General features: G+C 47.4%; 1 protein-coding gene across 1 annotated transcript in view; it reads right to left on the reverse strand.

Annotated features, from left to right (window-relative positions):
• NECAB2 (N-terminal EF-hand calcium binding protein 2) overlaps window positions 1-26,200 on the reverse strand; it is a 59,210-nt gene extending 33,010 nt beyond the window's left edge. Inside the window, exons 1-2 of the mRNA XM_080551925.1 lie at window positions 25,913-26,200; window positions 18,285-18,309 (exon numbers count right to left, since the gene is read on the reverse strand). Of these exons, the coding sequence (XP_080408051.1) occupies window positions 18,285-18,309; window positions 25,913-26,107 (220 nt within the window). The 5' untranslated portion in view covers window positions 26,108-26,200. The remainder of the gene's footprint in view (window positions 1-18,284; window positions 18,310-25,912) is intronic.
• Window positions 26,201-26,421: the final 221 nt, after the last annotated feature.

The raw sequence follows: 26,421 nt of genomic DNA on the forward strand, positions 1-26,421 counted from the left end.
CTTTTTGGCCATTCCCCCCAGTACGTATCAAAACCTGCAGGTGCTTTCAGGTTGTCGCAGGTCCCTGGTGTAGGATGGCCGGAGGAAGGTACCCGTGACGGTGCCAGAGACCTCCAGCGGATGTGGTGTGCTGTCAACTTATTTCTGCTCAGGTCCTCAAAAAACGCTCTGCCTTCACCTCGTGGCCACATGTTGGACGTGATGGTTTGGGGAACAAGGAAGGATGAGGAGCCCTCCATCTCTACATGTGGAGTCCAGCTGAACATCTATCTGTTCCTTGCTCTCCTGAAAGAGCAGCATAACAGGCTGGAGAGGGAGCACAGGGCACCACACTCACCATTTACCAACACCATTTCCCTGCAGTTTTCTCAGCTGCACGAGGGAGAAGAACCACCCCAGACCTGTGGCATCCCCAGATGTGTCACCCAGCCCTGAGCAGAGGCCAACACCTCTGATCCCAGCACCCCTATATCCTTTTAAATCCAGATTTCTCGGAAAGCTCAGGACAGACACCATGCAGGCCCCCAGTGCCTCACCCCGCTCCTCATTAACTGGCTGCTCTCACGCACTTTGTCATCTCAAACATGCAGACGAAATGCTGGAGCTGTTGGCTGTTGACAAATTAGCAGCAAATTACTGAGGATTAGAGAGCTACAAACTCATCACTTCCCGTGGCCCCATGAAACAATATCCAGATTGCATTGGCAGCATCGCCAGTTTTCTATCCAGCTAACAAGCGGTGCAGAGATGAAGACAGTGAATTAAACTAAGCCAAAAAGCAGGTATCTCGTTTGCATTCTCAGAAGGCAGAAGTTACCCTCCTGCGCTACAGTTTGCAGCAAATAGGACATCCAGCTCTTTGTGCCAGTGCTGGCAAGAAGGAATTGCTCCAACAGCAAATTGCAACTTGCATAATTAATAACTTGTTTCCACCTCTTAACCCCTCAAGCACGAAGTCCAGCTGCAAGCCTCCAAATGAACGCTTCATCTCTTGAAAGTCAACGGTCCCAAAATTCCCATTAAAATGGTTCCAGGCTCTAACCCAAACTACTGCTCCTGTTCGATGGTCCCTCTCCCAGAGACTCCTGTCTCAATGGTTGGATCTTCTCCAGAAGCATCTTGGGGGGAGTTTTCTTTGCTCTAGGACTCAGCAGAGCTCCCTCCCATGGTCCCATGGGTTTCCAGGGAACTCGCTCTTAATTTTATGCTCCTGCTTAATAAACCTTCCGCCCCTCATTTATTTTCACGGGAAAATGTCAGCCCTATGCTCAGCGTCTCCTGCGATTCGTCCAGGGTAGGGTGGGTGTCTCAGCCCTGCCAGAGGTATTTAATGTCTCTGAACCAAGCAGTGCAGATCTTTGCCATTCTCTTTCATCTGTTTGCTTTGCAAAACAGCTGAGCACCACAGAAGTAGAGCATCCCTGCAGGGAAGGTGCATCTGCTCTGGAAAGATTGCAAGGAAAAAAAAAATAGAAAGAAAACAAATATGTATTTCTGCTCCAGCAAATTAAACAAGCACATCTTTAATCACACACTTTTGTAACAAGCTTTTAACAAAACTGCAGCATTTGTATCTTTTCTCTCCATTTTTACTAGCTGTCCATTTCAAAGTAGGTAAAGAAAAAAAACAGGACTATTGTCAGGCTTTTCAGTTTTAAGGACATGGAAAGATGTTTTGGTGTGTTTTCCATAATTACACATAAAATGGCATGCCACACCAATGAGCAAGAGTCAGCACAGCATCAAACTGTGCTAGGAAACCCCAAACTGGTGCTGGGGTAACAAGTAGGTCACGGCACAGCTCTGCGAATGTGCTCTACTTAGGTTTAAATGCAAAAGCAACCAAAAGCCCTCAGTGCCAGCACAAAAGGCACAGGGGAGTAGCAGACCAGCTCACTGCTCTTGGTTTGAAACACACCCAGCACATGCCAGCTCACTTCCCAAGTCCCCAGCATCCAGTTCTTTAATTTGGGTAAATCTAAAATGAGGGGGAAAAAGCATTCAAAGGACCAAGCCATTGGAAAAGTGCCCATGAGCTTTCCTTCCAGCAGCAAACGGGGTCACCTTGCTACCTTCCTTAATTAAACAAGGCTTTGGAAAGGAATTTCTGAAAATTGCAAACCCAGAGCATTTCAGTTTTGCTCCATTTTAATCCTATCATATTCCCCTGAAGACTCACAACAGCCTCTCTCCTTTTATTTTATTTTTCCACAGCAAACCCCAATAAATTTCCTGCCAGCTCCAAAGAAAATGCAAAAAAACACAAAGAAATGTGCTTTTTCCCCAAACCTCCAGCACAACTGCTGCGCTAGCACAGATCCCTCCCCACCCTGCTTTTTGAGCACTCGGTTATCTGCTGCTGCTCGTTAAAATGCTTCTCCTGGAGAACGAATTTCAGCGAAGCCTTTGTGAATTTTTAATGCCCCGTGCTACTTCACTTTTGCTGAATCCACATTTCCTCCGTGCCATCTCCCCGGCACCGGCAGCATCTCCCCCATCCCCTGCGGCCACGCGCCCCGCAGCCTGTCCTGGTGTGACCAGTCACCTAAGGCCAGCTGGTCTCGCGGGAGCACACCCGGGCAGGGCAGGAGATGTACTCTATTGTACTGAATTAGGAGAAAAGGGGGAGCACAGAACATGAAAGTCGAGGCTGGTGACTTAATTGACAGAAGGGTGAAGCGTGAACCACCTCTGCTTTCAGCAGAACTGAATTATCACAGGAGTGTGGTGGCACTGAGGGCCTCCAGCACTGTGATGCTGGGGAGTTTACAAGATAAAAACACGTGTTCGAGCTTTCTTCTCCTTCCTCCAGCTCTGGTAAGAAAATCATTAGGCTCTTTGTAGTTAAACAAAAGCAAACAAACAGCAAAGAAAAAGCCAGCAGCAACTCACAAAAACATTATCCCAGGGGTTTTCAACAGAGACCAGGAATGGCTCCACCTAAAAGCAAATAATAGCGAAGACAGGGGCTTCAATTACTCTTGTGTGTGTCTTAATCACATAAAAAATAAGGAGAGTAGAATAATCTAGGCTAGAGCAAACAGAACGCTGCTTTCTCAAAAACATTGCCATTGTGGAGGGTCACGGTGCTGCACAGACCTGCTGCAAAACTCACTCACTTCATGATATCGGGACACAAAAATCTTTGGTGATCCATGCCCTGGAGCACCACGGCTGGACCAGCTGAGGTGCTGTTCACCTGGCAGTGTTATACGGATTACCCAAGTTTCTGGGAACGCTGCATTTCTTCAAAATACTCAACACTACTAGCTAATGAAATGGGAAAAGCTAGGTTCAGCCCCTGATGACATCTGTGATGTTAGATCAAATGCTCCTCCCGTGGAGGAGGTGATTTATTAGCAAAGATTGGACCCACTTGAAGAAATCAGCTCCTTGGTGCTGGAGAAGGCTCAGCTACGCTTCATCAAAGGAGCAATTTGCACAGATGTTTTCTGTCCCAAGTAAAGCAGCACTAACAGCTCACATGTTGCTGCTAAACCCATCATGGAAAAGCTTTTCAAAAACAAGACAGACCTTGTCACAGCCTCCAGGGAGCACAGCTCTCTCCTCTGCCTGCAGGAAGCCCTTTAAACTTGGACATATTTCCAAACTATTAGCAAAAATTGCATTTCTAGATTGGTTCAATGCATGGAGCTATGGGTGACGTTAGCAGGATTTGGGAACCAGCCCTTGTCCTTGGTCCAGGCACCCAGCTGCACACACCTGAGCTTGAAATACTTGTGTCTAATTTATATATGAAGAAAAGGATGTAAGAATATATAATCTAGGGTATAGCAAACACAACAGTTTTTACAAAATGTTGATGTTGGAGAGGGCCATGGTGCTGTACAGACCCACAGCAAGACCTTAAGCATATGGAGATACCACTGACCAAGTAGACCACTGATGCTCCACTGCCTGCTTTGTCCCAGAAAATCCCCACTACGGGTGTCTGAGGATGCTTTCTGATGCCATTCCCTTTGGGGGAAACCTCAACAAACCTCCCAAGGAAGAGGTGAGGCGAGCTGAGGTCTGGTGACTGCAGGGTTTGGTACCACTCCTCCACAGGAAAACTCTGATGAGGGGCTCAGACGACATTCTGCCACGGGACACAACATATTTCCACCCTAATTAAAGAGAAGCCAATTCCAAAAGTCATCCGCCTCTCTCACGGAGCACACTGGCATTTTTCTGCAGAAAGGCACCTGCCAATGCTCAGCCCGCTGGTTTCCTGCTTGTGCTGCAGAACAGCCCCGCTCCTATGTCAGGTCAGCCTGCACAAACCTGAGCTGAGCAGAGCTGCAAGAAGCACTTAATCCCCATTCTTGTCTAAAAGGATCAAAATGCTCAGCGGGTTGGTAATTCAAAGGTTTAGCCTCCAACCTCCACATATCAGAGAAAAAAAAAATACACGCTGCGGGCTTAAAACTTGAATATTAAAATTGTAGAAGGCAGGAGGTAAGAAACAAACAAAAAAAACCTGCTCATGCTATTCTATAAGGGAACAGTCCTTTTCTGTAGTGATTTATGGTATAAGAAAGCTGCTTGCTTTTATGTTGCCTTGGTTATCCAGTCACTCGCTGTATGAATAAATTTGCTTGGTTCAGTGCAGGGCTCTCAGAGAAAGCACACAGAAAGGAAGAGACCGGCTCCAGCTACCCATAATTTATGGTTTGGTGTCTTTAAACAAGTACAGATCTCTTTGCTCAGCTCATTTTTGTAGCCAGCCCCTATCTGAAGATCCCTAGCCTCCAGACAAGAGAGGACATGGCTGCAGAGGGCTGGGACAGGACAGGGACATGTGGAGAAGCCACTGTGGGAGAAGCCACCATGGGAGACACGGCTGCCAGCAAGGCAGGGTCAGCCCCCCAGAGCTACTGGCTGCACCCGTTTTATCTACCCAAACCCATTCTCCAGCTCCCATGGGGTCTCTCTTTGCTCGTTTCCCCCTTATCGACTCATCTAGGGGGAGAAGAAAAGGGAAAATGTCAGGTATCCAAATTCAATGGATTGCAAATCTGTCCTTTTAGGAAAAAAATACCTGCAGAAATGGTCTTCCCAAGCCAATTAGGCAGCAAGGTGCCCTGGCGTTAAGGATGCTCCAGCCTGGCCAGCACAGCCTCTGAAGGTGTTTGTTTCACAGGGGACACCCTTCTCCCTGGCTGCTGACCTGCAAAATGTCAGGCTCCTCATTTAGGAAGCAAGAACTGGTTCTGAAGACCTTCAAGTGTCCGTGTCTTGCCTGAGTTATATTTGAAGGTGGTATATCGCACGAACGTCCCTCCCAATCAGTTTTCCTTTCCCCTCGTTTCCCCAGGAGTCTCAGAATTCATCAACTCATCTGCTCATGGTCCTCATTATACACAATTTTAATATTCCCTGCTATGTACAGCCCTTTTATAACTTCTTTCTCTTAACTATTCTTCCAGTTAAGTGCTACAAAAACATTTCCCCCTCTGTTTTCCAACTTGGAAATTCCTTCTGCAAGATCTGCACGCTGCAGTTTTCCAACAACTAAATGAGAGGATGCAGGGGAGAGAAAACAAGTCTGGCTCCTTTCCCTGAAAACCATAAATATTTCAGCTTGTTTTTACTGTCTTGTGCAAGTACTTCCAATTATAGTACACGCTCCCCCCCCAGCCCCCCCCGCCCCCCGTTTAACATGTACCAAGCATATTAATTAATATCACTATCACTCCAGCTACAAAAGCACTAGAAAGACCCATTGGGCATGTAGCTGAGCTTCCACAGAGCCAAGAGCTGGACTCCAGAAAGCCCAGGCACAAGGACCTGACTCCTGGTCTCTATTAAGAACAGAAAACCACAGCAAACAGGTGTATTTTCCTAATATAAAAAGCAAAATGTGTATTATATTGAGGAGCCTGTTGGGGTAAGTACACTGATTTTGGTTAATCTGGGGCTGTTTGCTCTTATAAATTCAGCCTAAAAAGGTAAGGAAGGAAAATCAGTCTTGTTTAATGGAGGGTAGCGTGTTTGAAAGCCAGCAAAGCAGTCAGCTGGAAAAGTAACATCTCCATGATGAGCAGAAAGCCCTCTGGAAAGGAAAACAAGTCTCAGCGGACATCTGTTAGCAGGCTAGGTGCAAAGCTGCGTCTGTGTGCTGAGACAGCCGAGCGTCACTTAACTGAGCAACCACGTGCCGAAACAACATGCAGGCGCTGTGGCCTTCTGCAGCCAATTATTTTGACTCAAGGAACAGAAATCCCATGTTTACATGCCCGGCACCAGAAGTGCCCAAAAGCCGCCCACTGAAATCATTACAGAGAGCAGTGCCCTAAAATCTGGCTCCTTTCACAGATGGAGGCAATGAATAACAGCAGGGCTGAAAGCATCTGCGTCTGCACTGTATCAGGCTGGGTGCCTGTGTATCAGCATCTAATTAAGGCAAAATCTTGGCAGCAGGAACCGAGCTCAGGTCCAACCGCAGAGCGCACCCTGCACCGGCCCTCCCGTGCAGCTGGGCTGCAGCCAGAGCATCTTCCCTCGCCGCTGAGCTCCAGCCCGCACCCAAAAATGCTTCCTGAGGCTGCAGCTGGGTCACAGAAGAGAAATTTCCACTCTGAAACAAATGCCCACCTGTGAAAGTCCCTGAAAGCACTGCAGGCTTTCTCCAGAGTGAAATGCTACCATCCGTATTGCAGGCACCAACCACAAAGCCAGAGGCACTTGTGCTCCTGCATTTCCACAAAAATCAGTTTTCACCCTTTGTTATCACAGCCTTCCAGGGAGAAATCCAGCAATTCCTGATCCCCGTGTCTCCCTGGCTGGAAAGTACAGATCTAGACATATCATTGTTTTACCTTCAAAGATTTCTCTCTCCACTGCGAGCAGTGAGATAGTTATTCCCCTCTCTCTGATCTTTATTATCTAGTAACCCTAGTAATCTTAAAAGAGTCAGAAAGATAATAGGAAGAAACAGATCCCCATGATTTATAGTTGTTCCTGGCCAACTGCCTGAACGTAGGCTGCCAGAACATATTTTCTCACAATTGTCTGGCAAAAATGGCTTGGGAATTATAAGGATTATTTGCAGCAGTGTATTTGTTCTGGATTCCATTTTTGCCTTATTTAATTCTAACAGCTATGATCGACTCCTTCGATAAACATGGTGGATCTGCAACAGAAGCTAATGAAAAGAGAAGGCAGAGCCCCCCAAACTGGGATGAAACTGGGAGGCAGGTGGAGGAAAGCCCAGCTACCAAGAGAAAGAAGTAGTGTTGGAAGCTGTAAGTGGGACTTGGGTAGGATGGCAAGAGGAATAACACAGGCTGGGGGATAATGAGGTGCCTACTGAGGTGGTGAAAGCATTTTAAGGGGTTCCTATGTGCCAGTCACCTCTACCGGGGTGTATCTTGCCATTGCCACCCTGAAGCCTGTCACTCACTCGTAATACACCAGGAGCACTCACAAACCACATCACTGAGCCTGTTAAAGGCATGTTTCCAAAGTGGTTTTGAAGCACCAGAAGACAGCAAGCTCTTTGGTTCTCCTGCATGATGGATAAGCACATTGTTTGGCAAAGAAGACACGAGCTACATGGCAGCCAGAGCCCCCCACTTGGCAGGGTTTGACTCCAGACATTAAAAATGAGAACACGCACCCTGGGAGCTTGTTCCTGCACCGAGGCCAGCCCCAGTCCTGCACCTGGGCAGTACCTGCTGGGACAGACGTGTCTCAGGGCCGTGCACCAGCCAGGTCCCCGAAGCCTGCACCCCCTCCATCTGCCAGACCACTATCAGCCATCCAAGTAGAAAAAGTCCTTTCTAGGCGTTTTAAAATTTCATCCCTGCCAAAAAGTAATAATTAAAAAAAAAATCACCACAACATGAAAATTTTAGAAGTAGAAATACTGATTTGCTGGATCTACCTTGAAAAGCTTCCTGGATACAGCGACATGAGATATTACTGAGACAGATTAAAAAGTGCCCGAGGTGTTAAGCTATTGATGTCCATCAATGCCCCCACTTTCGGCTGTAGCTGGAGCCTTTGCCGTACCTCATGCTGCTGTTTCCAAGCCACTAAGACCTTCGTGTATATACCCTCCCTCCTGGAACAGGTCTGGGACTTGTATCATAAACTCTGTAGGGGGAGATGTCAGGGCAGTTTTGCACAGATACCAACCCATCTGAACGCAGGAATATTGTGTTTCAGCTGAAATGACCAGCAAGACAGCTACAGCATCCAGGGATGTCCACACTCCACAAAAGTCAGCACAAAACCCACCACTTTTAAGACACTGACAATATAACTTGTGGGTTTTGGCTAGAGAGATGACAAGGAGGTAATAGCTCTGTAAATGTTTCATAGTGCCCTTTGCTGGCTGTCATCAGGCCACGTAGATATATTTGCTATGCAGTGCCCAATTAAATTTCTCAACTTTGGCTCCAGAAAAAAATATTCTTTTAAAAGTCCTCCTGACTAATTGAGCAGCTTTTCAAAGCCTGCTTCAGAAACCACAATCTCTTATTCCCACCTTTCACAACCTGTAACAAGGCCATTAAATCTGTCACCGTAATGTATCCCATTCACTTCTTTTCAGCCTGAAGTCTCTAATGAGGGTTACAGAAGAAAACCCACAACTCCCAGCCCATGGAGAGAAGAAGAAAATAAAGCCCGTCTTCTCCGGGTTGCACGGCGTGTCAAACCTTAATTGGTGTGCTTCAAAGGAGGCCGGGAGTGCTGGAAAACACTGGCCTCCAGATGAAATATTCTGCCTCGAATTGGCAGGCTGAAATGGTAACCCCTGCTCTATGTCTTCTGTCTGCATCTGTCATGGACACCCAAACTCCGCTGTTTGTATATTAAAGGAACTGAAACACCAACCAGACCAGCAGAGACCGAAACTCAGTGACGTTCAAGGCTCCTTGCCTCTCTCTGCAAGATCTTACATACTTAGTTCCTGTTCAACTCCCAAAAGACCAAAGAAATACCAGCAGGAGCCAGGAAAGGACAAAGAGGAGCCAATCAAGAGATATGGTACCACATAACAAGCACATTGTGCACAGAAACACATCACACACACACACACAGAGACCTTACAGGCTGAATACAGCTGCCTTGCCCCCCTCCCCAAAGCAATACGATTGCACAAACTGGTTGGAGCCCAAGCACGGATGCTTCTTCACAGTGTGGGGAGCAACTGAGCAGGGAGGTTTTAGACCACCCCGAACCTCTACCAGCGATAAATAACAGCAGCAAGAAGGCTCAGTTGATGGGGCAGGCCAAAAATCTACACACTGTGCAGACTGGTGAGAGGTTTCCAAGGCAGAAGCTTTTCTCTGGTCTGCTCCTCCATGCCTGGTCTGTCAGGGGCGGCTCGGCCAGCAGCAGAGAGCAGCGATGGCCCAAGGGCTGGTGCTTCTGCTCTGGCAGCGCTCTCAGGAAGATGGCTTTTTGGGTCAGCATCACCACCTGAGCCTTCAATGGACAGAGGCTTAGCCTAGTAACAAAGCGTGAAGCCATGAGGTGAGATATCTAACCGTCTCTGAGGTTCTAACCCATTTGCTGTCAATACGGAAATGTCAGGAAGCCTTGAAGGTTACAACAGTTACTGATTTTACCACAGGTTTTGCAAAACAGATGGATTTTAGAGAGGGTGGAGAGAAATGTTTGGCAGTCATGAGGAGGGAAGGTGCTTGGGCGGCCAGCACGGAGGTACATGGACACGGCTTTCAGGCCACGGGGCAGCCTGTACTGTGGGCTGGCACGCCTCACAGAACGGCTGAGCATGGCAGGGACCTCTGGAGGTCACATCATCCAACCCCCCTGCCCGAGCAGGTCCACCCAGAGCATCAGGTGATGATGATTTTTTTTTCTTTGCATCTGGTTTGATGTTCTAGCTGCAGGCTTTACAACAAAAGGATGATGACACAGGTGATTGCTACCAACTCCACTATGACGCCAAACTTCTCTGCCCCCTTGTTTCATGGATGTGCAGGGAAGTGGGCACCAGAAAGACACACAGACTCATGTGTGTGGCTCATTCATTAAAAAAAAAAAAAGTCCACCTAGCAATTAACAGAAAACATCCACGACCTCTCAGCTGATTTGTACCTTGAGTAATGAGAAAGGGCACTCTGCATGACACCAATTAGGCACCTGAGCTGTCAGATATTAACTGGAGTGCCAGCAAGCCAGTTGCCTGGAAGGCCAAGTGCACTTTCTAAATAGAGCAACTTTGCTTCACAGGCTTTCACGGTACCTTCTATTTTGGTGGCCCGCTCTCTCAGCAGGGAGCAGCTTTAGGTACAGGACAGGAGGAAGAATTTAAGAGAGCAATGGGCTGTAAAATGTTGCTCTGCAGAAATAGGCAGGATACAAATGCTTCTGTTGCACAAATTAAATTTCATGTGCTGGCCACACCATTGGCTTCAGTTCATGGGGGAGTTTCTGGGCTGGATCCAAGCCTTGTCCAGCACAAACCTTTCACTAGATAAACACACATGGGCCCAGGTTAAAGCTGGACTGCTACATAATTGGCAGCTAATAGTATAGGAGGATATAGCACTTAATGTTCTAATCCTATGCACCCAATTCAAGGCCTGCTTTGCGAAATGAAGGTGGTCCAGCTAAAAAAAGTATTAAAAAAAACAAAAAAAAACACAACATGATTCTAACATGCATTTGCTAAGGAGAGGTGATGAGAGAAGAGAAACAAGCCCCACAGATACCTGCACCAACCTAATCAATAACAAAAGTCAAACCTTGATTCAGTACACTAATTTCAAGGGTATAAAGGGTGGACAGAAGAGCTAGACATATCTCATGACAGCTTGTAGGGAAGGCCAGCAACCATCTTTCACAAGTTCTGCATCATCTCAAAATTCATCTGTTGATAGGTTTGTTTATTATTTTGGGAACAGCATGTTCCAATTTAAACAGATGTCATCTCTTCAAAGCCCCGTGCTGTGAACTCAACAAGGTCTTGGAAGGATAACTGAGTATACAAGAGAGAGAACAAGGGAAAAATTATAATATACAGGAATCTGAATAACTGAAAACAGATCCAAACTTTCCCCTTGGAAATAAAGGCCATCACACAGTTTTACAAGGTGCTTTTTCACTCTCACATGAAATCTAGATCATCTAAATGCAAAGTGCTGGTTTTTTTTATTATTTATTTTAAACAAGATAAATAAATCTAGGCTGTTTGCTTGGTCATGGAAGAACCTACCAGATTTATCCATACTTTTAAAACCTGATTCATCGTTGCGTTTTTCCACTTAGATGCGGGTGGCTGCTAACACTGTTTTTGTTATGCAAGAATTATAAATATTCTCACTTCAAACTAATGAATTACTTCGGACACACCAGAGAGATATGAATAGCTCAAGGTTTTCCCTGTGTGTGATGAGCAGTAGCCAAGCAGAAGGTAATTACCCTGGTCTGGAAGATAAGTGGCTTTTGATGAGTAACTCATTAGGAACATGGACCACGAGGCTCCTGGGAGCTCACTGTAACAGCAAATTTCAAAAATAGGCATACAGTTGTGGCTGTGGAAGGAAGAGCTGGGTGTGCAACAGGAGGCTTATTAGGTGCTGGTGGTTGTTTGTTCTGATATGTACCCTAGCCTGGCATCTTTTTAAGATCTGATAAAAGCACCCAAAGCCAAAGCCATGATGTCTTCATTTTCCTTCCTTGATGTCTCAGGTGTCATGCTACTGAAGTTCCAGCTGCTTACCACCATTCAAGCCCTGTGCAAATGCATTTTCCAAAAGGGCCTGAAGTTGATGGGGAAGGGTGGGGAGATAAGTACTCCAAGTCCTGTAACAACTCTGTGGATGATTACCATGCTAAATTCCCATCGAGTAATTTTCTAAAAGCATTTCAATAAATTAACAAGGTAATAAGTAATAGATGCCTGCTATTTTTAAACTCAGAACAGTGCCAAAAAGAAATGTTATCTAACTGCCCAGAAGTTAGATGCCATAAAAATAGATGGGTCCAGGCAGGGCAAGCAAGCTGAAAGGTGACAGTTCCTTGGATTTCTGAAATAAAGAAAGGACTAAGGTACAACCACCACAGCAGGCAGGACATCAAGCTAGCAATATGGGACATTTGGCACGCATCAGGGAAAATGCAGTGTTGTGCTGGGACCTCCATCCCATTTTCCTGGCCAAGAAATCCCTTCTCTAAGCTGCGTTTATGACATGCCTCAGTTCTTTAATATATCAGACTGGGGCTGAGAGATGAAGTTGATGCTTTTCTTTTACCTGCTTCTCTTTCTCTGCCTTTTTCCAGCCTTTAAAGCTTGGTATCCCCATAGACCAAGGGGCCAGTGGTGACAGGGGGCATTACTGGCACCATCACAAAGCCATCAGGCAGAGCAATGCTACTGCTCTGCAGGTGAGAAGAGGAGCTCACTGCACCCACAAGGGCACAATCCTGCTGCCAGATAACTGGGCTCCTCAGTCAGTCTGATGTCCAAAGCAATTTACGTTCTCTGCTTGTGAGCTGTATGCATGCCACCATCATTTACAGTGCAAATTTGTAACACTGGGATATTCTTTGTAAGCAAAGGTCTGTCTAACAGCATAAATCTGCTTTTATGAGCTCCAAAGTGACTCTAACAGATATCTGTGCACAACTATTTAAAGGATGAGCCCTCCTGCGACAGGAATGGGCACAACTCCATTGCCCTCAGTGGCTGTTAAACAAGAAGCCCTTTCCAGCCACCACTCCTGGTGCAATCGTGCTTCTGCTCTTCTTTTATTAGTTTGCTACGTCCCCTTGAGGCCCCGAGCTGATCATCCAGATCAGCTCAACTCTGAACCCTTCCCCCAGCACTTGCATGCCAGATGTCTATGTTCAACTGATAAATGAAATTATTTTAATTCACATTCAGACTTTTTTGTATTTAATTACCAACAAGAGCAGAAGCTATCCAAGAGAGCACACGTTGAATGGCTTCGTTCCTATCCACACCTTCAAACATACAACCGAGCACACTCCAGCTTCACATCGTTCCTTGTTGGCCTTATCCTATTTACAGCCAAGAGCAGCTGGGTGGAGGAAGCAATCTTACCTGTCATTACAAAGAATTACCTGTCATTACAAGGAATTAATGGAGTGTTGGGCTTGTGTCCCTAGAATGTCGTCAACATCTTGAGCAACACTCAAGATTAAGTGCCATGTCCCTTATCAGGGTCAATATCTGAGCCACTTTCCAAGACCGTGGTTACAGATAATTACACTGACAATGCATCCAATACAGGTAACAATGCCCCTTGGAAAATGGCTTGATGATTCACAACCGTAGCTTTGCCAAATTACATGCTGAATATGCTGTGAACATAACAGAATGCACATTCTGAGGAAAAGGTGCTTTCCAGTAGAGCTACCGGGGACAGGATTTATTTGCTAAGGGTGACATAGCCTTGGCCTTATTTGCAGCAAAACGCCCAGTCAGCTCGCTGATCGGCGGTTCTGATTACCATGGCTAATGGCAGCTTCTTGCCCTCTCAACATCTTCTCAGTCGGCTGCTACGTAGCCAGCATTTAAAACCTTGTGTGGGATGCACATCACGTTTAGTTACCCCGGCCACAGGAGCTGGGTAGCTGCAGGGACTGGAGATTTCCAGATAACAAAACTCCTGTTTCCACGGAGGAACATTTTTGTAACTGATCATTAGCAATTAGGCTGGTCTGTCAAAATAAAACCATCTTAATCTTTCAAAGTGAATGCTGGGCTATTTAACTTATAATTGATTAACAGCTTTCGGAAGAGAGGATTAAAGTACACAGTAGATACCTCAGATGATGGACAGCTCAGCTTCACGAGCCTAAAACAAGTTGCCTCCTTTTTCCCACCACATGCCAATTAAATGATTAAGTATTGTTTACTGGGACTAGAAGGATTACAAGACAGTAGGTGGATTTATTAGCAGGGAAAGGAAAAACACTCCTACATGGAAGAAAAAAGATTATTTTGAGTGACTGACAGCCGTGCCCCTGCAAAGCACGGCTGGAGATAGCTAAATTATTCACTGTCAGAAGGTTACGTCCCAGCCCTTTTCTCTTTTGTCAGGCCATTTGCCAGTTTATCCAGACATCTCCAATGTGTTCATCGTTTCAAGGTGTGCTACCCAGATTGTTTGCTCAGTTTATCACACAGATAAGCTACAAATCCAGCTGCTTGGTATTGTTGATGGGGAAAAGGTCGGGGACAACTCATATTCATCACAGTCTCAGTTCTCCTCTGGGGCAGGAGACCAAGATGTCCTTCAGTGAGCAAGAGCTGCTTCCTTAGAGGTCTCCCAGTACATGTAGGCACTGAGTGAAAGCACCTTTGTACAAGTACCTAAACACAGCAGGAACAATGATATGTTTTAGCATCTTGCACCAAGAACATCCTATTTTATACGAATTAACAATTTATGCTGAGGAGCTTTGGAAGGAAGAAGCGGGGGGAGAAGCTCTGGGTTCACATGGCCAGGCTCCATAATTACCATGCCTGAACTATCCACGTTGCATTAACACCACACACACACCGCTTTTACCAGCCTGAAAACCATCAAGACACTGAAAAGACTTCCAAATGCAAGACCTCCTGACTATAGGAGGCTGCGCATTAAATAAAAAAACTCCTTAAGCCTATAATGCAAAGGAGTAGCATGGGAACTTCTATATTGCAATTTCAAGTGGAGAGGCAGTTATGGAGCAAATCTTTTATGTTCTGCAGATGGGAACAAACTCAGCAGCATAGCTGGGCACCCAAAACTCATCTCACACTGCTGTCAGGACCAGCAGGGCCATGGCTCTGCAAAGACTCTCACCTGAGGACACCACAGCAGCTTTGCACTCGAGCCAACCCTTTACACACCTAATCTCTGGATGGTGAGAGTTAAATAAGTTGCTGCAGTTAAAGCAGAAGGCAAAAGCTGAGCTCTTCCCTACTATTTCTATAGGTCTTGTCTTCAAGAGCAGCTTCAGCACAACTGAGGAAAGCAAAAGCTGCTGCTTTAGGATGAAGCTGCCAGCACTGCCTACCCTGGGAGCTCCCTCCCTGGGGTGCTGCTGTCACATGGTGCTTGCTAATGATTTGTCACAGATGGTTAATTAAAGGGAGCAAAGTCCTCGCTAGACAAGAGCCTCCGCAGGTGTGGAGGCAGCCGAAGCCCAGTAACAGGGTATGATATTTCGAGAACCTGGGAGCTTTTGTTTTTTTGCAGCCTGTCTAGAGCTCAGAGCCCCTTCCTGGGATTCAGAGAAAAACCTAAAAGTGCAAGACTTTCATTTTTTCAGCAGAAGTCTGCGTATGTCACATGGGCAGCCCGTGGTGGGACATGAAAGCAGTCAGCTGACACTCCCATTGATCCTCAGAGCTGTAAATGGTAAAGCAATGAAGAGGCTGAGTTTCAACAAATCAATAAATTAAAGGCCAGGATGTCAGAGGAAGTCATGAAAAGGCTATCCCTAGGGATATGAAACACAAAGATATTACTGCTGCCTCTGGAAACCTCTGAGCCAGGGTTTGCAGGGAGGGCACAGGGAGGGAAATATCCCTGCATGCCTCCTGCAGCAGCTGCTGCGAGCTGCAGGGTGCTGGACGGGTGTCTGCAGGGAGCCGTGACACCCAAAGGCTGCTGAGGAACATGCTGGGCTAATTACAGAGTGCAGCAAGCCCCGTTGCCAAGAGGTAGGCAAATGAGAGCAGCTGCCAAAGCCTGGCACCAGGAGTGGCAGGTGCTGGCCCCTCACCTCGAAGAGCCAGCGTGGGGATAGGGCTGCCACCTGAATTCAGACTACGTGGTGACAGCAGGTCATGGAAAGGAAAAGGTATATCCCGATGGCCTCTCTCCACAGGGAGGACCACGCTCTGTTGGCCAGCAATGAAGCTGGAGGCCGACTGCACCGAAGGGAATGGGAATAGAAGCCAAGATACAGAAAACTCCTTCCTCAGAGATCACCTGGCTTTGTGAACAGAACAGGAATGTATCACGTTTAGCATCTCTCTCCTTGAAGCACCCTTGTAAGGTGGGGACATGTCACACACTAATATTACATGTTTAAATTATTCATTTTAACACCAATTTCTTCTTTCCTACTAGCTGTTTGCATGCTTTTGTCTACTAGACACTGACTCTGTGCATCCAGCTGAGATGCTGGAGTTGATGGAAAATGAGGTGGGCTCCCCAGAACCTGAGCTACCTCCCCAAACCATAATGCAACGTCTAATGCACCTCTGAGTCCATTTTTAAATATACTAAGGTGGGAGATGCCTCTGGCATCAGACAGCCCCAGGGAGGCTTGCACTGGTAGGAAGAGAAGGCTGCAGACCACAGAAAGGTGACTGTGGGTGCTGGGACATCATCCCACCCCCGTTACACCCACAGCACTAACAGTGAACGGACAGCAGATAAGTCACTGGAGATCCATGTTTGTTTCAATATTTTGTGACCTAGACAAGGAACGCTCCATTTCTGAGCCACACAAGCATCCCTGTCCGATGCTCAGGCAAACAGCACCCAGGGAAGCACCCGTGGTGGGGTGAAGAGGTGCTCAGCACCACCAAAAACACATCTACCTGCTGAGCCAAAGTTCTCCACTACACAGTGTGCCCCATATTTCTGCAGCAGATGTTACAGCTGGCAAGCAGTAAGCTGGAAATCAAGGGAAGTATTAACAGTTTTTTTTCTCCTGTTGTGTGAAACGCTTATTACCAAAGCTGTCTTGCCACGTGTGCAGGCTCCATTGCTCCACACGTGGGTTTACATGGGGAAAACCTGCCGAGAAGTGGCAGTGGGTACATCTGCTGCGCAGGACAGCCCATGGAAGTCACCACGGAGAGGCATTTTGGTGCTGAGGGTAGCTGATGGACTCCCCAGGGTCGGCTCTGGGGTGCTAATCTCTGCCTCTTTGCCCAAATCCAGACTCCCTCCGGTCGGATGAGCAGGACAAGAAAATACTTTTAAGCACCAGGCTGCATCTGAGCAGCTCGCTGTCTGCCTTCCCCAAACAGCCCGAGTGATCCCACCTGTTATCTGCAGTTCACTTGCTCGAACCTTACAAAGGGAGAAGCATCCAGGTACCTCGTCCTTCTTTGCCTTGGTAAAAGAGCCAAGACAAAACATTGCACTCTGAGTTCTGGTTCTCCAGTCCTATGACAGCTGTTATAAATTGAACTGTGTCTAAAATAAAAGCACAGCATCATTTGACTGAGTTTGAAAACTCAGTTCGCAAAAGCTCCTTTTGAGCTGTGTTCAGCAGAGGAACATTTTTATTATTTTTTATTCCAGTAATAAATCACTGCAACAGTTAAGTGCTCAGGAGGCCGTGAAGTATGGCAGTGTGGGTGGCAAGAGCAGGAGTTCATTTTTCCCTGCAAGCATCACTTAGGGTGCTCCCCCCATGCTAGCCCCCTCAACATCTCCTTGTACTGCGTTATTGCTCAGCTTAGTCAAGTAATACATTTCAGGATCTTATTGTGGTGTCGGGGCATTGACTGCTTACAGGCCAGTAGCGGTGATAGTCCTCACCAGCTCTTTCTGAAATCGAGTGTCTCCCGTTTAAATCTGGTAGGGGAAAAACCCTGCTCCCCTCCGTGCTCCTTGCACAGCCTCCCACATGTCCCTCTGCAAACACACACAGTCTCGATATATATTTGATTTTCTCATTGTGTAAAAGGGAAAAAATAGAGACAGGCCCTTGGGATTTAGCTAGGAGCCACGCAGGGCGGAATGGGACCCACTGCCTGTTTTTCCTGTAACTGTGTTATCTCACAGCAGACCCACTCTCTCCTTTCTCAATCCCAAACCATTTAATGAAGACATCTCTGTGTTATTCCCCATCCTAGGGCAAGACCAGGCTTCAGCTAAGTTGTTCAGGTTTCAACAGGCATAAACCAAAAATAAACATAAATGCATATTGCCCCTTGATGCGTGTGCCCAGTCCAACAGGAACCAAACTACAAATATTCACAGGTTAGGTCCGTTTTACAAAGCTACTCCAAGATCACAAAGAGAAGGATCCTCACTTATCACTTAGCTGTGATTTATTTTTTAAATGTTCTTTTCAGGCTTGTAAAGCTGCCCCAAATTTGGCAGATATCGCCATGCAGACTTGCACACTAGTATCACGTCTGCTCTAAGAATACCTCAGCCAAAGAAATGACAAAATCTCTTCCAAAGCTTAAACGGCATCAGTGTCAGACCCAGGAAACTGAACGGCATTTAAACAGTTGGATGTTACCATCTGGGGAAAAAAAGTAATAATGACAGAAGTTAAATGGAAAAAAAAAGCGAAACGTGAACGTTCAGACTTACCATTTTTGTCAGCTCTTCTGAAAATCTAGAATTGAAAAAGAGAGAGAGGGGTGTTTACTATGTGGGTCAGCTGGAAGGGTTTGGGGTTGCAGTTAAGACCCCCCCCCCAAGCCATGTCAGATGCTTTGTGGAGCCCACCCCTCTCAAGACCCAGCCCGTGGCCCCATACGATGGTCAACCACCACCTGGGGACAGTATCGGCACGGTCAGCTTTGGAAATGATCAGTGAGTGCTCCAGCAGTTCATTTATTTCCCATTCCCTTTGCAGAAGAAAGCCAAAAGCACGGGTCCAACACACACACACACACACACGCGCAGTGACACCAGCAGTGCAGCCAATTTCTCTAGCATCAATAATACCTCTTAAACCAAGTGTCACAGTTCTGCATTTCTCAAATTATTTACCTGGCTTTTTTTTTTTTTTAAGCAAGTTTCCTGCATGAGAAGGAGGTTATACCTAGGCTTAAAACTACTGTGTGGAGGAACAGCCCAGAGAGAGGAACCAGATAGACTTTTCAGAAGGAAAACCTGCAAGAAGGTGTAGTACAGTGGAATTTGCCAGGGAAGAAGACAGCAAAACAACTGCTGCGTTTCTGACTAGTCTAATCTTAGGACAAGTCCCCTGACACAATGCGATTAACAGCAAAAGCTTGTGCAAGGGCTGAGTTCTTACAGGCTGCTGCTAAAAATGGCTGCTGGTGCAAGCTTGGCCGTAAATTACCGAAAAATTAAGATGCTCATACACTGGATGGAAAAGGGAAAACTTTATCATCACCTCTTCAGACCTGACCCTGTTAATTTGAGCCAGAGCAGAGATTTTTGGCTGCACAAAGAAAATTCCCTGCAGAGGGAATAAAAGCACCAGCAGGACAGATCAGAGGCAGCCGTAAAATGCAATCTCTTCTTTTCTGGGTCATAGAATCACTCCAAAAAAAAAAGCCAGAGAAGAAACTGCTGTGCACAAGAAACCCAAGAGACAAATTGCATTGCAGAATGTGCTAGTTAAATGAGTATGGTTTAATTAAGCAACATTAATCATTCTTTTGCCAGAAGTCCTAGGCTGGACAGGGCAAAGTCAAAGCTGTACTTTCTGGCACACTTGGGCAGGAGCAAATGCCTTCTGCTTGAGGCACGTGGTGGAAGCAGCTGGGTGCCAGCCTTCAGGAGAACCCTAAGAGCCCTACAAGGATTAGGGCTTGCCACCACAGCTCTTGGGCTGCCCATTTCTGAGAACAGCTAGAAGTCCAGAGGGAAAATCCTACCTGTCCCCATGCTTATGGGCCTCATTGAGATTAGATATGGGATTTGAAGGACCAGTCATGGCTTGTCTATGGGATGGAAGAATAAAGAATCCTTCTTTAGGGCTGGACAAGCAGGACCTCAAGCATTCCCAGGGTTTTGGCACGCATCACTCGGCCATGAGCACTATGCCCTGCCTGGGCTATGAAACATTCCTCTTTTCCAGGCGTGGACACCCTATTTCCTCACTCCCAGTGAACACCTCCAGACAAGGTACTTTGCTTTCTGGATGCTGATTATTTCAGGGTTTTCTATTTCATCGCTGCATCCTTTTGTTACTGTTCCCACTGCTTGGAGACAAAGGCATTACATAAATTCTAACACAGAAGCAGCAATGTCTATTTTAAGGTGCTGTGGGAGATCACCACCCCGCTAAGCACAACAGTCAGAGGGAGAAAAGGGAAGCAAGAACAAAAGTAAAACACAGCTTAAGGTGGGAGAACAGCTCAACCCATGGTGCTGTGTCCTGTGGAGCCACCAACCTTGCAATGAACTTTTGGAGAAAGAGGGGAAAAAAATATAGATAGATATAGATATATATAAATTGTCTACTAATAGGGAATCAGCCTGGCTGCCAGTTGATGTGCTGAACTACATCTAAGGCAAAAGCACCAAGATTTCATGGCCAAACCTGTTAAGGGAGGACCACATCAGCTACCAAGCTTTATCTACAGGACCAAGCTGTTCAGCTTTTACTGTTAATGAACAAGATTTATTCTTCCAGCTTAATTGGACCATGAAAACTTTACACACACAAAAATTAAAACAGGACACGAGGAGAGAAAGCAATTTAAGACAAAGCCATCTGTCAACACAGGCAGGCAGAATCAAGGTATGAATGAGAATTGGGAGGCCGATAGAGACATAACGCGCTCTGCGATAGCTTGCTGGTGATGCCAAAAATGCTGCTTCTGGGAAGACGCGGGATTTACACTAAGTGGCAAAACTAAAGCAAGCAGCAGCACCCGATGACCCCATCGGTGCTGCTTTTTGCCCAGCAATGAAGTTGCTCAGACTCAGTGGAGGAGCGGCAGCACCGCCGATCCTGGCCCGGGATGCTCTTTCTGCTCCATCGCCCCTGGTTCTCCCATTGCCGGGGTAATGCACTGCTTGCAGGTGGTCAACGAGAAATGATCCAGTCCCAAATCTACTACACCGGGCATCTCCCCATCAGCCCTGCTTTAGACCTATTAAGCAAGGCTTCTGGAGCACAAGCTAAATGGCATGGCGAGGAATCCCACAACGTGGGCCGGATTAACCTGTGTTATAGGATTTACTCCTGCAATGAACGCAGTTTTGTCTGCAGCACGCTTGGTCCATTTATGAGCTGTTTAGATGGATAGAAACCCTATGTTACTCTGAGGCAGCAGCATCTTTCAAAACTTCCTATGGCTGTCTTTATTTCTGCTGTGTTCTCAAATGGCTACCGCAGATATCTGGCAGAAGTAAGCAATTCAAACTGCTGGTGGTAATAATAAACTTGCAGTAAAATTGATGGTTTCAAATTTAAACATTCAGCTCTGCCTTCTCCGAGCTCTTGGATTAGAAAAAGCTACACTGGAGGCTACTTGAGGGAGGTTTTCTTGGCAATTTTATTAAGTTCACACACAGGCACTCCCCTAACAAGCCCAGGAATTATTACAGGGTTTGTAGAGTTTATTATTCCTTCAGCAGGTTAATATGCTGTTGATTTAAAATAAAGACTGCAGCTGAGCTAGAATTATGTTTTCCCTGATAATCTCAATGCAGAACCGAGGACAAACAGGATCCAAACCTCCCAGGTGAGGAAAGCCTACGGGTGAGAGAGCATCCAGATACCAAGAGAAACGTAAAAGCCTGATTAATTTTTTTGCCATGTTCCCACACCCCTGTTCTTCCTTTCTGTTCCCTTCCCTACAGGTCTTGACGCCTCATTCGGAGCTGAGGCAAGGTTTTATATCCTCGTGGAAGGAAATTCCTCTCCAACAGCCTCTGTGTTGCTCACAGGCTTTTTTACATCCATAAGAAGAGCAGCTAACACCATTTTCACTTCTCCCTCTTACCTCCTCCTTTGCGTTTACCACCTAGCTGCATAAATCAAGGGTGCAGGAGAGGGGCAGGAGCTGCAGCTGATGTCATCAGATATCCAGCACTGGATGCTACTTCTGCAAAAACCCAGCCCCAGGTGTGGTTCCATCTCATGCTCGGATGGCAAAGGTGAGCTTCTGTGCACGATTACAGCCCTTGCAATGAGCTATCCCCAGGTGCAAAGCCCGGCCAGCCCTGCTGCAGGGGAGGATTTCAGAGCAAGGACCTCACGTAGGGAGGGTGGAGAGGAGAAGAGGAAACAAAGAGCTTGTACAGCCTGCCTGCTTCACTTGTGGAAGTGAGAAGGTAAATGAGGACAGGAGAGTGAGTCAACCTTAAAAAGCCAAAACAGGAGGGGTTTAAGAAAGGATTCACATGGCTATGGTGGCTTTACTGGTTGAGGTTGCACTGCAAATGGCACCATTGACAAAACAGTTGGAAAACAGTGCCAATTTGGGGGTCTACATCTGGAAACACACACCTGGCACAAGCTAATTTCTTGGTATGTAGTATCCAAATACCTCGAATGGGGCCGAAGTGCAAATCAGCTCTGGCTATGTAAGTGAGGGCACAAGAGGAGAGTGAAGTTTGAAGTGGTCTTTATGACCTTGCTGGAGAAAGAAGGGGACAGATGAGGGTCAGAATTAGTCCTCAGTGAACCTCTCTTAGAAATAGCTTCACCTGACCTGAAAGCAATGGCATTGCTTTCCTCAGGGGCTTTTAAATTAAAACCTAGAAGTGCTGGCCACAAGACATTCAGTCACTTTTGGCAAAGCCAGGGGGTACGTGAGCTCTTTCCAGCAGAAATCAGAAGGGGCAGCTCGGTGCTGCTGCCCAGCCCTGACACCCGCTGTAGGTCACACTGTTACCAGCGCTGGTTTCCACAGAAAGGCAGGAAGAGATGAGTAAGAGCAGTCTGTAAATAAGAACTGAAGTACTCCCAGACAGAGTACCTGTCTAGACGTTTCCCACACCTTGGGAGCTCAGCTCTATATTACATGTATACTCATTCACATACAGCAAATAAGATCTGATATAGGTTTTTCCAACCTCCAACCCATGTTTCCCATTTTATCAGTCTTAGGATATTTGCAGATTTGTTCTGGACTAGAAAAACCCATGTGTGGTCACGGTGGCACGAGTAACACCATGGCAACGTCAGCTTCCTTTCAAAAGGGGTTTTGTCCTCATGAAGCAGGACAGAAGCTCAGAGCCCATGGAGGACGTCTTCAAGCAGCCCAGAAAGCCGGTGCAGACCACAGCATTACTGTGGTCTTGTCTCAGAAGCTGGGAATAGACCCCAGTAATCCGCAGCAAACTGCAAGCTGCAAATCCAGATCATTTGGTTCTTGTGGATGGGGCAGCCACATGCGATCCCGACATGGGATGCAAACACCCAGGGGCAATCGCCCGTGGATGAGATTGGGATGGGGACGGACCCAGGGACACTGTACGAGCTCCCCACTAAACACAACCCCAGCTTCACCCACCACCCCCCTTGAAGAGCATCTGCCACTCCTGGTTTTCCTTGCTACCTGCTTTAGGAAGTGCTGAGGACTTAAATTATCTTCTCCATTAGTTTGTTACCAGGCTTTTGTTAGTCTGCAGTTTTAGCTATTTTTTACACTTGTAAATCTATGAGTTCGAGCTGAACTATTAAACTTTAAAAAAAAAAAAATCACCTGAAAAGACACAAACAAAAGAAAAATGTTGAAGTAACCCTAAGCTAGGATTCATCCTCCAAGCTGACAGCAGAAGACATCAGACCCTCTCCTTCTATCTCCTTCTTCCTCAGCCCTTGCTTTCAACCCACAACATCCCAGTTCTGCTTCTTTGGTGCAGAGGGAGCAGGAAACTTCTCACTGAGCATCAGTCTCCCCCATGGTCCAGAGGAATCAGAACAAATTCTTTGGGGATGCTCGGGCCAAAAGAAAGCTGGAACAGATGAGGAAGAAATGACAAACGTACCACTAGCATCAGAGCCATCTTACCCACTTCATAACCAAAACCAAGCTTAAACCACCTTCCCCAGCCCTGATAAACCACCTGCAGAGCACCCCCAGCTGATGTGGATGCTGATTAAACACAAAATCTCCCAGGTCTTTACTCCAGCCCTCAAGGAGTGGCACAGCCCTGGAGCTGGGACCCGCTGCCTCCCGAGCACATCCACACAGCACAGGAGCAGGAATGGGTTAACTGGAAAAATCTGCTCTCATCCCTGATGGTTCGAGCATGATCTTTGTTACTTTCCTGCTAATGTGTGAAAATTAACCTAAATGCACGTTCCCCAGGTTGTTAACTCTATGTATTAAAACAAGCTCTCACGGTGTGTTTGAAGAGCCTGTTACAATAAAGCCACAGCTTAAATTGCAGTTTCTATTGTAACAGAAGAAAAGGGAGAAACAGGATCTAAGGGAGGAGAAGGAAAAAGAAAGAAACCTCAAACCTTACACTTCCAGCAGCCATTTCTACTTTCAGCAGGTGTAAAGGGGCTCTGAGTCCCGCTGTGAACAGGAAAAAGGCTCAGGATCTTGTTGAACTAATATTGCCAACGGTTAAACCATCCCAAAAGTTTATGGCTCATTCTTCCAGGTCAAACCTCAAAGTGTAAAACAAGCAAAGCAAACAAAAAAAAAATCTATTTAAAGAAAGTAAAGTTGAACAGCTAAAGTACCATTTTGCTGGAAATACGGTTCTAACTCAGGAGTCTCTAGGTATAAAGCTAATGTTGCTTCCCCATTGCATTCATGCTCTGAAGCCCAGACTGGTGTAAGATTTCAGCAATCTCAGGACAGGAGGGAAAAAAAAAAAGCTCCCATAGAAGACCCAAGGGTATTAGTTACATATCTCCTTTTGGCTTCTCCTTGCAGCAGCATTTCCCTCCAGCCCGCAGCCACCCGGCCCCGTTTCACCGGCACGGCCATCCATCAGGCTCTGCTCTCCGAGCTGCTTTTAGCAGCTAAAGAAACACTCAAATTGGTTCATTCAGGGAACCGAAACGCCTGTCACACATGTAACGAGGTTCAGACTCGCCAGCCCATGCCGGGGATGCAGAAAAGGACTCAGCAAATTGCTGAGAAAGCACCAAGGGCTCACCTGGCAGAGCTACACCTGCCTAAGGCTGAGGGAGAGCACGAGTTGTCCTTTACTACAGCCCATGCCTCGGCGGCTCATTTTTGCATTCACTACATTTTATTTTTAAAGCTAGGGACAGTAAAGCCAAGGGTGCCTGTGTTTAATTACTAGATGCTGCAGTCAGAAAGGCTGTGTAATTACTCCATTGCGCTCCGGTTGATTCCACCCCAGTCTCCTAATTCATTTGCTTGCAAATCACCTCGTTAGCCCCCAAATCAGAAAGCCCATAAATATCAGAGCAGAGGCACCAGGCACCCCCCCCGTGTACCCCCCAGACCTGGGTAGGGGAGCCCTGGGTCTGAGTCCATCACAAGCAGCCAGGACCATGCTGCAGCCCCACTGGGCACTGGGGTGCAGAAGCTGGGGGGCAGCCCCTGCCCAGGGAGCCTGGGGGGTCCCTGCTGCAAGACCAGGGCTATTTGTAGGACCTGGAGTCCTGCATCCCCTTCAGGTTGAGCTGACACCAGGATTAAGGACCCAGGGTGCATCCCCAGGTGGCCCGGCAGCTGTAGGACCGGGGAATGAGGGTGCAAGACCCAGGGTGCGCCCCCATACCGTGTTAATGTGAGAGATGCACAGCAAAGAGTTACAGGAATCGGGCTTCACCCCCAACCTCAGCCAGCCCATGGGGTGTAGGACCCAGGGAATAATCCTGATCCCAAGCTGTCTACAGAGTGCAGGATCCACGGAAATGGACGCAGGACCCCACAGCCAGCCAGATCGGGGGTTCAGGACCCAGGCAATGGGGTGTAGGACCCTTCGACCAGCCGGTCCAGGAGATGCAGGACCGAGGCTCTCCCTATCCCTAATCATCCCGAGGTGTATAGGGCAAGGGGATGCGGGCTGCACTCTGCATCTCCAACCAGCCGGGAATGTGGGAGCCGGGGAACGACCCTGGTGCTAAATCAGTCTTTGGGGTGCAGAATCCGGCCGGGGGGGATGCAGGAATCGCTGTGCACTCCCATGCCCAAGCTGAGCTTGGGGTTGCAGGATCCATGCAAAGGGGACTGGGGAGCCGGGGCGGGATGCAGCGTGACTTTGGGTAAGGGACAGCGGCGGCGATGTGGGATGCAGGTGGCTGGGCAAATACCCCCTCCCCCGAGCCGAGGGGCTGCAGGAGCACTCACATCGAGGATGACGGAGGTGCCCTTCCTCTGCGAAGCGGCTCCGGGGGTGAGCAGCTCCCTGTCGGCGACGCCCTTGTCGCTCATCCTGGCCACCACCCAGCGCAGGAGCCCGTCCAGCCCTCGCAGCGCCGGCGGAGGTTTGCGCAGCAGCCTGTGCACGCCGGCCCGGCACGACCGCGCTGCCTGCTCGCACATCGCTCAGCCCGGCCTCATGCCGGAGCCGGGACTCCCTCCTCCTCCTCCTCCTCTTCCTCCTCCTCCGCACCGCGGGCGGGGGCGGGCTCCCCGCTCTTCTCCCTGCCCTGCCCGAAAGGGGGGGAATTTGGGGGTGGGGGAGGTCACCCCATCCCCCTACAGCCCTCACCCCTTCCCCAAAGCAAAGCATCCTTTTAGGTGGTTTATTATTATTATTAGGCTAAAAGGAGTGTTCTTACAGCATGGCTGTAGCCTGCCTAAATTTTAGCAGCTCTTTGTAAGGACAGCAGACCAAAAAAGTCTTGCTGGTAAAT

This window comes from Anser brachyrhynchus (assembly GCF_964034855.1).
Source record: "Anser brachyrhynchus genome assembly, chromosome: 12".
In the NCBI taxonomy this organism is placed as follows: domain Eukaryota; kingdom Metazoa; phylum Chordata; class Aves; order Anseriformes; family Anatidae; genus Anser; species Anser brachyrhynchus.